The sequence below is a fragment of the Panthera onca genome, chromosome B3 (genome assembly GCF_046562875.1).
Source record: "Panthera onca isolate mPanOnc1 chromosome B3, mPanOnc1 haplotype 2, whole genome shotgun sequence".
In the NCBI taxonomy this organism is placed as follows: Eukaryota; Metazoa; Chordata; class Mammalia; order Carnivora; family Felidae; genus Panthera; species Panthera onca.
The window spans coordinates 13049741-13063289 of NC_138344.1; the positions used below are offsets into that span (position 1 = coordinate 13049741).

Sequence of the window (13549 nt, forward strand, 5' to 3'; positions counted from 1 at the left end):
TGATCAAATTAGTTTAGCAGTGGGATTAACAAATAGGGTAAAGATTTTTCATTTCCAGGGGTTATTAAGAGTAGAAAAAGGACTCTCTCAAACGCAGTGGGACAGAACCATCACTCGGTACAAGCCTGGTAGAAGGCACTTAGACAAAATGGATTAAAATTTAATATACACAGTCTCTGAGCATCTATATTCTAGGTATTTATACCCATGGCCACACAGATGCTAAATGCCGGAAAGGGGAATTGAATCTAAATCTAGCTTCACAGCCTTAGCACTGTCCACTGTTAATAAACATATGAAAGAAAATGTTCAGGCTCATTAGTTGTTAAAAAAAAGAAAAAAAACACCCACATATTAAAACAACCTGAGGACATTTTATTCCTCGGAAATTGCTGTATATTAAATAAAAATTCCTGCAGTTGGCCAAGTTGCAAGGAAATAGAGATAGGCTTATTCGCTGAGGCTAGGAGTATAAATTAATACAGAATCTGAGAAGGGCTAATTGACAATACTTGGCCAAAACCACAAAAAATAGGTATGTGCTATGACTCAGCGGTTCCACTTCTAGGAGTTTGTTTTTGGGAATGCATCATGGATGCACAAAGGTGGCCATGTGTAAAATCATCACAGTGTTTACAGTGAAAGATTGGAAACGGTCTGGGGCGCCTGGGTGGCTTGATCGGTTAAGCGTCCGACTTCGGCTCAGGTCATGATCTCGCGGTCCGTGAGTTCGAGCCCCGCGTCGGGCTCTGTGCTGACAGCTCAGAGCCTGGAGCCTGTTTCAGATTCTGTGTTTCCCTCTCTCTCTGCCCCTCCCCTGTTCATGCTCTGTCTCTCTCTGTCTCAAAAATAAATAAACGTTAAAAAAAATTAAAAAAAGAGACAAGTGATTTAAAAATATACAAATTAATATAAGACAAAAAAATAGATGTAAATTTTTAATAAGCAGTTTCTGTGTCCTTGTCCTTGTTTTTCATTGCCTTCTGCCCATTATTTCATAACAACCTCTGAGATCTGGATAATTTTGCATTCCCATTTTACAGATTAGGAAACTTGAAAATAGAGGAGTTTTGTAACTTGTCCAAAGTTATTCAGCCAATCTGAGGCAAGGTCAGAATTTAATCTCCATACATCTGCCTCTGAAGTTTTACATTTTATCCAATACACTAAGATCCCATTTTCATAAGATGAGTAAATACAACTGTCTAGTGAAAACTAGAGATGTTAAAAAAGAAATAAATATAAACGTGATGTTTTCTTCTTTTAAACCATCTTTATAAATTTTACACAATTCTTATAATTAACGTATGTTACTTTTATAAGATAGCTTCTATTTTATTTTTTTAAATGCTTATTTATTTATTTTGAGAGAGACAGAGAGGAGGAGGAGGAGGAGGAGGAGGGGCAGAGGGAGAGGGAGAGAGAGAATCCCAAGCAGGCTCCACGCTGTTAGCACAGAGCCCCACATGGGGCTCAATCCCAGGAACCATGAGAGCGTGACCTGAGTCGAAATCCAGAGTGAGACGCTTAATTGACCGAGCCACCCAGGTGCCCCAAGATAGCTGATACTTTAGAGAGGAGTTGAAAAATGCTGGGCACGCCAAAGTTTTCTGCCGTTTCCAAAGTTCAGAGCTGGGCTTTGGAATCAGGTAGTGGGGCATGATGGATGGCCTCGGAAGGGAGAGCGGTGGGATATAAGTGGTGAGGGTCTGGGGTAATGAATTCAAGGCGATCTCTCCCGGCTGGTGGTTGACTCTATGTCAGAGCTTGTGGGCTTTTTAATTCCTGTGTTGTTTGTAACTCACGCCATTGGAAACAGGCCTGCTTCCAAGTGGGGATATGAATGTGAATCATTACCTAGTAAAATGTATTTATTTTCCTCTTGCCCAGCCACATGTCTGTCCACTTACATTTTATTGAAGAGTCATTTTGTAGGTGCAACCGCTGGGACCGACTGTTGTATTGTGATGTTGTCACATTAAAGTATTTTCCCCTTTGCGCGGAATGAGAAATGTCTGATGATGGCACGATTGTTGATAGCCAAATGTTTTCCATTTTTTCACATGAGGGTGAATGTGGGGAATCAATATGACGCCTTAGTTTGGAGTTTGATCTTAAATATGTATCGTTCCTTTTCTTTTCTTTTTTTAATGTTTTTATTTATTTTTGAGACAGAGACAGAGCATGAGTGGGGAGGGGAAGAGAGAGGGAGACACAGAATCCGAAGCAGGCTCCAGGCTCTGAGCTGTCAGCACAGAACCCGACGCGGGGCTCGAACTCATGGGCCGTGAGATCATGACCTGAGCTGAAGTCGGACGCTCAACCAACTGAGCCACCCAGGCGCCCCTGTACCGTTCCTTTTCTTAAACCAACTGTTAGTTTTATTCATGCATATTGATTACGACTAACTTTTCTATTGAATTCGTTGGTAACCGGTCACATCAAGGAAGTTTATAGTAAAGCATAATTCTTTAAAGAGAGTTCCAGGTGAGAAAAAGATTTCGGTCTCTGTTCCACATACCAACTTCTGTTATATGCTGGTTAAAAAAAATGTTTTCTAAAAAATGAATGTAGTATCTTTTTGACTAAAAATTTGGTTTTGTCACCCAACTTTTAAAGAGTTACTCGTATTTACTATGCTAATGCTTGTTTAAGAAGATTTAATTTAACTCTTTTAAATAAAAAAATATATATATATTGAATAGTTTAAAGATGATTTCAGGTCAGATTAAAATCTAAACCAGACTGGGGGCGCCTGGGTGGCTCAGTCAGTTAAGCGTCCGACTTCGGCTCAGGTCGTGATCTCACGGTTCGTGGTCTGGAGCCCCTCGTCGGCCTCTGTGCTGACAGCTCGGAGCCTGGAGCCTGCTTTGGATTCTGTCTCTTTCTCTCTCTGCCCCTTCCCACTTGTACTCTGTCTCTCTGTCCCTCAAAAATAAATTAATGTAAAAATCTAAACCAGACTATCTTCTCTGTAATTTGTCCTCTGGCTCCAAAATCCTGAATCATTACTCAGAAACACACTTCCCGTACTCTTATATTCACTGGCTAATTTAACCAGGAATTAACTCTTAGCATGATCTTTTTTTCTTTTTATTTATTTTTTAATGTTTTTATTTCTTTTTGAGACAGAGAGAGAGCACGTGAGCAGGGGAGGTGCAGAGAGAGAGGGAGACACAAAATCCAAAGCAGGCTCCAGGCTCTGGGCTGTCAGCACAGAGCCCGATGCAGGGCTTGAACCCACCGACCGTGAGATCATGACCCAAGCCAAAGTTGGATGCTCAACCGACTGAGCCACCCAGGCGCCCCAGCATGAGCTTGATAAAACCTTTCTGATAGATCGTGTTTTTTTTTTTCTTTTCTTTCTTTCTTTTTTTTTTTTTTAATAAAAGGACATGAACATGCCCATTTCCCTGATTGTTGAAGTCATATTTCTAATTATATTAAATCCATATTGGGAAGCCTGGGCAGCTCAGTCAGTTAAGCGCCCGACTTTGGCTCAGGTCATGATCTCATGGTTCGTAGGTTCAGGCCCCATGTTGGGCTCTGTGCTGACAGCTTGGAGCCTGGAACCTGCTTCAGATTCTGTGTCTCCCTCTCTTTCTGCCCCTCCCTTGCTCCCACCCTCTCTCTCTCTCTCTTTCTCTCAAAAGTAAATAAACATGAAAAAAAAAAAAGATTAAATCCATATTACTGTTCTGTAGAGATGCCTTCCCCAAATGATTGCCTAATATCTGTGCTTTTTACCTACGAAAAGGTGAGTATGAAAAATGTGTATAAGTCATTTGAAAGAATTATCTCATAACAGGTTAAAGACATGATCTGTTATTTTACCCAAAGACCCTTATCTTCCAGTGACATTAAATCATCTCAGATGTCAACCCAGGAAGACTCTCCACATGAACTTAGAGACCTCCTTTTGTCATAAAACGAAAACCGTATCATCCTTTTTTGCCTTGATAGACAGACATCTAAAAATTAAGTTTAGATCTTAATTTAAGTGACTATCTCATACCTAGAGACAAAAGCATATATAGATTCTCTGCTCTAAGTTTACTTTTGGCTGCGTTTTAATTGTTCTACCATTTAATAAAGGTTTTAGAATTATAAACTGACAGAAATGATTTTCTGTGTTCTAAGTATAAATGATAAACATAATTCTCGACAGGAAAAATATGGCTAGCTTCCCTTTCCTGTTGTAAAGATGCTTTCATACAGCAGTTTGGCAAGTTGAGATGTTCTAGAACTTTTTGTCCTGTGTTCTTGTGTTGGAAGTTAAATTATATATTAAGACTGTGAAAAATAAAAATATTTTAAAAATAGTCCCTTTGGTTACTATTTCAGTGTTTAATTATAATACTAAGTATTCAACTACATTGACCTGCTGTTAACTTAAAACATATCCCAATTCAAAATAGGATATTTCCTCTTTCCCTTAGTCTTTCTCTTTTCCCAAAAGATACTCCTTATAGCAGACAGACTGAAAAATTGGAATCAACCAAGTGTTCATCAGTAGGAGAATTAATAGGTTCATATCTGAATATTATATAGCAGTTTAAAGAAATGAGGCAGATCTGTATATGTACAAATTATCAAGTCATATCGTAGATGCACAGTGAAGTTGAAAAATGCTATTTCCCACAGGCAAAAAAACTTACTGACTTTTTTAAAGGATGTATTTATGAATAATAAATCCTCAATACAAATTTAGGAAGGCTACATGCCAAATTCCTATCTAATTTCCATCCGGGGAAAGGAATTGTGGTATTTGTAGAAATTCAAAGGGGCTTTTGTTTTTTTCTGTAATTTTTCAAACGTTTTACAAATGCATAAACTTGCAATTGACATATCGTAAGATAATATTATGTGAAAGTGCCCAACATGAATAGCTTTAATTATATCTCTAGCTTTAATAACTGATTTAATGTCCCGGGGTGGATTCTGTGTTTTTGCTGACACAATACTAGGACATTGAAAAAGAGGAAAAGATCATTTACCAAAAAATCAAAACCAAATAAAATTACTATAATATATATATATATATATATTTTTCTACTGACACCTCAAGTTCTTCTGTTGACCTTTCCTAACCCTTAAGAAATCATGGAAATTTTAAGATAACAGTACAATGACGGTGGGTTGAGGGACAGCTAAATTGGACTGAAGTCAGGTTGGCAAGTTGTCATGCTGTTTTTGTATTTATTTCTTTCAACTTTAACACCCACAATTTATTAAGTGAGACTGTGGATAAAAGAGGAAGCTCAGAATCCTGTTTGGACACCGTTTAGGAAGGAAATCAGGTCTTTATGGGGCACCCCCTTCCTCTTAGCCACTGGCCAGGAAAACCATCTTTCTGTTTAAAACCTATTCAATCCGAGAGGTGGAGTGACTTTGGGAAGGAAGGTGACCTCTCCCTTGTAAAGTGGAATGGCTGTGTTTCCCCCCATGACTTATTCATCTCATTTCCACCACTGTTTATAAGAACACTTGTGCTGAATGCTTATAGTGACAGCAATAGTCAGTTAAAATATGGCTCAAATTCCATGCCCTCAAATTCCCTACTTTAATTCGAATCTTTGCTCATTACAATCGCAAATGGAGCTTTTGGGTAGTTCGAGCTTTGCTAATGTCCTTTTGGGGTGAACAGGTATGCTTCTTACAAGCCAAGAGTTTAATCAGTGCCCATACTGCTGTGTATAACAAAAGCATGGCTGGCCCCAAATCTGGAAAGATCTGGTCTTGAAGGGTCCAAGGTCATTTCCAAAATGGAGGTATTTTTCTTAGATGCCTTACATGCCGGGGTCCAATGGCAGATTAGGGTATAAAGGTGATGTGTCCTGCTGACTGAGGGAGGAGATCAGATGAACTTGTGTATTTTGAAAACTTTTCAGCGTTTTGTGTGTTGTAAATATTTGTGGATTTTGACCTCCGCTTCAGTGATGCTCACGTATTTAATTTGCATTGCTTCACGGCTGTGAAACACCGATCATCTTATTAAAATCAGTCCCTTTATTCATTTCTCAAAAATATTTTAATAACTGCTTTGTTCGGAGAGAATTTTAGACTTACAGAAAAGTTGCAAAGATGATCCAGAGTTCCTATATACCCCTCACCTCGTTTCCCTTGAAGTTAAACTTTTCACATTGCCATGGTACATTTGTCAAAACCAAAAAAAGAAACCAGACATTGTGTTTGACTGTTAGCTAAACTCTGGTCTTTATTTGGATTTTACCAGTGTTTCCACTAAGGTCCTTTTTCTGTGCTGGGATCCAACCCAGGGTACCACATTGCATTTAATCATCTTATCTCCTTCTGTCCTCTCATTTGTGACAGTTTCTGAGTCTTCCTTTTTCCCATGACCTTGGCAATCTTGAGAAGTACTGGCCAGGAATTTTGTAGAATACTTATCATTTTTAATAAATAAAAATGTATAACTGCTGGGATTTTTGAAAGAAAGCCCACATCGACCTATGAATAATTTGTACGACTAATTTTTCCACTAATAACCCAGTTTCAGCCTGGTGGCTGTTACTTTATCTTCTTATCAGTTATAACAGCACTCTCGAATTTAAAGTTGATGCATGATGAATTTCAGATTTGTTGCCTGTCTTGCTTCATGTGTGGGTGCCTTGTACAGCCTCAACTTTGCCAGTTCAGTTTAGCCCCCCTAGAAAGTTTGTATTTTATCTATTGTTTGTGACAGATTCGAGATGGACGGCCAAATTGCTACATACTGAAGAATAAAGATTTAGAACAAGCTTTTAAAGGAGCTATTTACTTGGAGATGGACCTCATATATAATCCGGTAAGCCAAGCTGGGCCATACATCCCAGCTTCTCTGTACCTAGCCTGGCGAGACTCAAATCTGCGTAAAATGTTTCTGAAATGTTGCAGCTAGAGAGAGAGAGAGAGAGAGAACAGGGTTTTAAAACTCAGCTATAAAATCAGTTCGGGACAATCCGGTTTTCAGCTCGTATTAATCCTGTTGAGCCAGGAGAATTGATGGTGTTTAATTCTCAATACATCTAAATGTCAAAGAAAAAGCAAAAAGCAAAAATTGAAGGAGAAATTCGTTTTTTATCTTTATCACCTGTAATGTTCTCTAAGGCAACGATTGGGGGTCAGACAGAGGTATTTTCAAGCCTCTGACATGTTATTTAGTTGTTAAAGTAGACGTCCTGCCAACCAACACTATCAAGACAAGTAATTACCCATTTGGAAAGTACAGTTAAGGGAGGAATTTTTAAAGCGTACCTTAAACCTTTAGTTCAATATAAAATATGTAAATATTCCTTTGCCAATCTTTAGTTGTGGGCATAAAAATCTGTTTAAAAAATTTTTTTTAATGTTTATTTAATTTTTGAGAGACAGAGAGACAGAGTGTGAGTAGGGGAGGGGCAGAGAGAGGGCGAGACACAGAATCGGAAGCAGGCTCCAGGCTGTGAGCTGTAGCCCAGAGTCTGATGCGGGGCTCGAACTCACGGACCCTGAGATCATGACCTGAGCCGAAGTTGGATGCTTCACCAACTGAGCCACCCAGGCGCCCCCAAAATCTGTTTTTTTTTTTTAATAGCATGGATCATGTTTAGTTCTATAACATATTCCTTGCAGCAATATACTCATAACATGTATAATAATACCTAGTTTCTGGTTTTTTAAAGAGGAGATCTACTTGAAAGATAGTCAATCTGAATATAGAATTTTCCAGACTGTTTTTTTTTCCATCAAATCATTACCTCAATAACAATATCTTTTTTAGTGACTGACCTCATTATCAAGGCTTTCTAGAGCAACATACGTTTCAAGTCTTCGGGTCCATGCTTGGATTTCAATGGTTTCTATGATAATTGGTTAAAAATATGGAATTATGATAATGGGCAGAACTGGCATAAACAGGTTTGGAAGTCAGCACAGTTGATTCTTCGTAGACCTACAATTCGATGGTTGTGAGCAGATTCCTAAGCATGCAGAGAAGTGGCCTACTTAGCTGTGACCATGCATACGCCATGGTGTCAGCAGTAGGTTCTAGAAAGGGAAAGGAGACCACAGGTTAATCCAGTTAGTGGTATACACGAATGTAGGATAATGGAGCTTTTACAGTAATTATAAGAATGGCGGCCATTTAGTGGCCACCTACAAGGGGCCAGGCTCTGACATTATTTCATTTAATCCTCGCGCTAAACCTGGTAAATAGGTATCATTAATGCCATTTTATGATGAGCAAATGGAATTAAATAAGAGAGCTGATTTACTAGTAAATGAGTGAGTCAGCATCCAGCTCCAGATCTTTCTGTCTCTGCAATTATTCCCGTGCTGCCGCCCTGTTTCTTGTTTAGTGTAGCTCAGAAATTATTCATAAAATCAAGGACGGAGACATTTTTATGTTTTTATTCTCCACAATGCTAGAACTCTGGGTACAGTCTTCAGTCTGGAAGTGGTTGGTGTTACTTCCTCTTTTCCCCCGTTGATTTGCCTTCAAGGAAAATCCTAAGTGCATCTTGTGCCACAGATGACCCTTCATTTCCTGTTTTCTTCTGACAAGCACTTGAGTATAGACTACGCACAGGGGCGCCTGGGTGGCTCAGTGAGTGCAGCATCCGACGGTGGCTCAGGGTCATGATCTCACAGTTTGTGAGTTCGAGCCCCTCTTCGGGCTCTGTGCTGACAGCTCAGAGCCTGGAGCCTGCTTCCGATTCTGTGTCTCCCTCTCTCTCTGCCCCTCCCCTGTTTGCGCTCTGTTTCTCTCTGTCTCTCAAAAATAAATGAAACATAAAAAAAAAAATTTTTTTTAAATGTATAGATTATGCACAAAGGTGAAACCTGAGTTTTAGGGAGGAAAGCTTTACGAAAAATACATGCCAGTTATATGATTTTCCAGTTGTCCATCTGATTAAGAAGGACTTGAATTTTATTCCTTGAGACTTTCCTAGAGTATGGTGATTGGGACAAACCGCTTCACCTCTCTCAGCCTCAGTTTATTCCCCATAAGATGGGTCTCAGAGGATACATCTCCTTATTTTTCCATATACTTGGGAGGAAATGAGATTCTTGGTGGAAAGACGTTTCTATAAGCTGGAGACCGGTTTTCACAGACCAAGTATTCCTGGTAAAAATACAGTTTTAAAACCCTGAGAAGGAAGTCTTGCTTTTTAGAGACTAGTCCAAGAACTTCATGAACCCACTCTGGGCCGTGGTTAAAACACCTCTGGTGATTTTCAGAGTGGATACAGCTCACTCCAGAGTCTCCTGGATCCTGTCTCACCTGCCCAAGTGACTAGCTGGTGAAATGAGATCCCCGGAAACACGTGTGGAGCCCAGAGATTAGTCTCCATTTCTCTGCTCCCTGCCGGGGACCTTGGGATCAGAAGATACTGGTTTCCACCTTCTTCCCAGTCATTAACGAGAAAAAGAAGAGAATGAAGTCCATTTAAATGCTGCCCTTTCCTCTTTTTCAACAATGATGTCTTTCTAGGTCAAGGCGAGTATTAGGACCTTTACTCCCAGAGAAAAGCGCTTTGTTGAAGATAGCCGCAAGCTGTCCAAGAAGGTAGGTGGGTACAGTCAACTGGCTTGTGAGTACACTTAGCACCGGAAGTGCCTATTAGTCATTACTTAGCGGCTCGCCCCACCTCCCTCCTCCCCTCCCTTCCGTCCTTCCTTCCTCCCACCCCCCTCTTCCTCCCCTTCCTCCTCGTCCTCCCCTTCCTCCTCCTCCTTCTCCATGTCTCCCTCTTCTCTTTCTCTCTCTCTCTTACTCCACCCCAGCATCTCTCTCCAGCCCCGCTCCTTCCTTGTCCTCCCATCTGTCCCAAAGCAAGTCAGCACAACAAGAAGGGAAAGACTGGAAACCTATGTTGGATGAAGCAGAAGGAGTCAGCCGCCCATGGATCTCCTGGATCGTTCTATAACCTAGTGTCAGCCTCTGTAGACGTTCTCCCAAATTTACTGGACGTGCCTAGCCTCCTTCAGGTAGAGCCAGTTCCCTGTCTGCCCTTCCAAGGCTTCCGGGAGGTGCTGTGCCCAGAGAGTCCTTCAGTGGATCAGCCCAGCGGATCTTAGGGGCGTCTAGCCTGGAGGTCACCCACGGCCTGCTCCTGCCACTTTCTTATTGTCTAAATATTTGGAATGTGTTGGCATTTTACCTCCTTATGAGTTAACTGCCGCCCCCCCCCCCCCACCGCCGCCTCCTGTTTCCCTTAATTCCTCTCTCATCAGTTTAACAAAAAGTGAAGATCATGGCCCAGTAGGGAAAGTTTTGAATTTTTTTTTCTTTTTACCGTGACCTTTATGTTTCTTTTCAGAGTCCCTCCCTGTCTTATTCCGATGACACAGTTCAGAATTTCACTCGGTACCTATTGTCCCTCTTCAGTTGTGTAACAAAGAACAAAGTGTCCCTTTTTTAAAGTGTTTATTACTTCCACCATTTCCTGAGGGGTGAGCAGCTGTGGATTACATAAAGCAGTTAAATATAAATGCATCTCCTCAGCCTTTCGTTTCCCATGAACTTGTGGGCACACTTGGGAAGGGCCTGGAATGTCTTTCGAAGGGAGCATCCCGATGTTTTCTTTCGGCCTGCCATAACATGGAGTGTAATATGTGTTGGGTGTAATCTGAGTAAATGTCATTTCTCCTTCTCCTTCTCCTTCTCCTTCTCCTTCTCCTTCTCCTTCTCCTTCTCCTTCTCTTTCTCCTTCTCCTTCTCCTTCTTCCTCTCCTCCTCCTCCTCCTCTTCCTCCTTCACTACCACTGCCTTGTGCCCTATTTACTTGTAAGTTAAAACCCAAGTGGAGGTAGGTGGGGTAGCTGCTTGGCAAACAAGTTGAAATGAATCTGGGTACAACTGGGAGAAAAGACGTGTCCTTTGCCAAACAGGACCTCCACGTGGGGTGGCTTTGAGCTCTGAGAGCATCAGGGGACTGGGGGGCTGAGATCCTGGGGTATGTTAGGATTCTCCCCACGTGCCTCTCGCCACTGTGTCACCATGTTTTTACACAGCTGAAGCTTGTGTTTATGATCCGAGTGCTTGAGATCACTTACCATGTGACAGCCACAGAGCCCCTAAATTTTCTTCACAGTCTGCAAGGTTAATACCAAGATGGACCCCATTGTAGAAGACAAGAGATGTTAGGAAACAGGTCCGAGGTTGCACAGCCAGGAGGTAGGAGAGCTGGGTTCTCCTCCCAGAATTATATTTTCCTATAGGCTTTTTTTTTTTCCTGGACTATGTGAGCTAGAATACTTGTACATTTAGTTTCCAAAGCAAAACCCTCCATTTCCTTCCAAACTAAAATAGATATTCACTCCCATGCTCTCTCTCTACCTATCCCTCTCTCTCCCTGCCTCCCCCTACCATACACAAATTCACGCACACATGAAATGCCAGGCTGCTGTAGCTTTTACCAGCTCAGTTTTGTCCCGAACACTATTAAAACAGGCTCTTCTCCATCAAAAGAGCTGTAAAATGCATTGTATTTTTTTCCCCCTCTGGATGATCGTGTTTAAAAAAAAATTTTTTTTAGAAGAGGTGTTAGGACTTTTGCTTTCTATTATTTTTTTAATTGGAAGCTATACACAATATAATTTAAATGCCCAAGCTGCCTGATCTAAAGAGAATATTTGGAGTATTTAAATCTAGTTCCCTGTTTTCCATTTTTTTTTATTAGATCTTATCAAGAGATGTAGACCGTGTGAAAAGAATCACCATGGCAATGTGGAATACAATACAGTTCCTTAAAAGCTGCTTCCAGTGGGAATCCACGTTAAGAAGTGCAGTAGCGTTTGTGGTAAGCTTCCTTTTTTATGTTCAGATGATTTGCCTCTGAGTCCCAAATCCAAATGCAGATGGGTTTTATTTTACGGACATGAAGCAGAATAACACGCGTTCAACATAGCTGAAGTTCACACCTGTAAGGAAACCGTAAATGGTATCCGTTCATCTTTCCGAAATACACCACAGCATGGGTGATTATACTGGTGATGTCTTTGTAAGGCTGTACTTACATCAGATTTGCCATTGGAAATCCTTTAAATTACCCAAATCTTACTCCTGTGCTATCAGTAAATTTAAGAGATCCAACGTTTAGATATTTTTAAATGGTTCTTATTCACTTAAGAATGTGTCTCTGTACATGGTGGTGATTATTATATTAGCATTAACTGTGTATCAGTCCCTCCATGGTATACATTTCTCTCCCCCTGTCCCAGTGAATGCCAGTGTTTTTTTTGAAAAAGGACAGGTGAAAAATCACATGACTACATTGCTCTAATTTATGTGTTGAGCAAGTATTCACCAATTTGATCCCAAAATTTATTCATATCAAACCACTTGAGTCATAATTGATGACCTCCCATTACACGGTGACCCAGCACCACAAAAGAGAGTGACTGATGTGTGTGAGATGCACTCTTCTCTCTGATGATGCTGGCCCGTCCTTATGAGGTGTAATAAAATCACAGAATCTCAGCAGAGCAGCAAGAGATCTTAAAATCCCCCAAGTTAACCACTGAGAGTCCAGGAATCTGACGAGGCCTTGAAAGTTGGTGCAGTGCCCCTCGCATTACATCTCTGGACATTCTCCGCCATTCGCAAAAGGACTTGTTCTTGATGAGATTGGTCTTGTCAGGCGTGGGAGGAGAAACCAAATCTCTCCACTGCTAATCTGGTGCCTTTTATATCACGCCATTAATCTGTGTAAGGTGCAAACATCACAATAGGGCCTAATAGGGATGTGTGAGTGATTCTGAGTCATGGTCATTGGTAAATCATGATCCATCTTGTCTCTGGTTTTTGTTGTTGTTTGTTTGTTTGTTTGTTTTAATTGTCATTGGTCTCTCCTACCCCACAGGCATATCCTCATTAAAAAAAAAAAACACAAAAGGGGCGCCTGGGTGGCTCAGTCGGTTAAGCGTCCGACTTCGGCTCAGGTCACGATCTCACAGTCTGTGAGTTCGAGCCCCGTGTCAGGCTCTGGGCTGATGGCTCAGAGCCTGGAGCCTGCTTCCGATTCTGTGTCTCCCTCTCTCTCTGTCCCTCCCCCATTCATGCTCTGTCTCTCTCTGTCTCAAAAATAAATAAAAAAGTTAAAAAAATTAAAAAAAAAAAAAAACCACAAAAAACAACAACAAAAAAACCCTAAGATGTCTGTGGCTTCAAGGTCACTCCCACTGTTATTCCATAAGCAAGTGTACCAGCCCCACAAGAAGCTTTTTCTTTGCCATGGAGAACATTCTGTTAGGTCTAATTAATTTTAGATTTTCATTGCTTCAAGATGTAGCAGGCCTCTCATGGCTGCGACCTTGACCTTTAATATACTTTTTCTTTGGTCTGAAGTTGCTGAAAATAATTGGCCGTAGTAAAAAACATGAGTAAGAATGTTATTAATCCGTATCTGTCTTTGTCTTGGCATTTATTCATCTTCTTCCCTTTCTTACGTTCTCCTCGGCTGGGGGCTTCATGCGTTGGCTTCCTCTTCAGCCTCCCCCCCCCCCCCCCCACTCCCCACCTGAATTCTCTTCAAAAACTTTCCACGGAATGTTCTCTTGTGATTCT

General features: G+C 41.0%; 1 protein-coding gene and 1 long non-coding RNA gene across 7 annotated transcripts in view; both read left to right on the forward strand.

Moving 5' to 3' along the window:
- The window catches only part of LOC132668744 (uncharacterized), a 324417-nt gene that overhangs the window by 209127 nt on the left and 101741 nt on the right, over positions 1–13549 (forward strand). The window lies entirely within an intron of this gene.
- Positions 1–13549, forward strand: part of MCTP2 (multiple C2 and transmembrane domain containing 2) — a 239439-nt gene that overhangs the window by 153147 nt on the left and 72743 nt on the right. For all 6 annotated transcript variants that reach the window (XM_078448969.2, XM_078448972.2, XM_078448971.2 and 3 more), the window contains 3 exons: positions 6704–6805; positions 9473–9547; positions 11664–11783. In XM_078448969.2, the coding sequence (XP_078305095.2) occupies positions 6704–6805; positions 9473–9547; positions 11664–11783 (297 nt within the window). The remainder of the gene's footprint in view (positions 1–6703; positions 6806–9472; positions 9548–11663; positions 11784–13549) is intronic.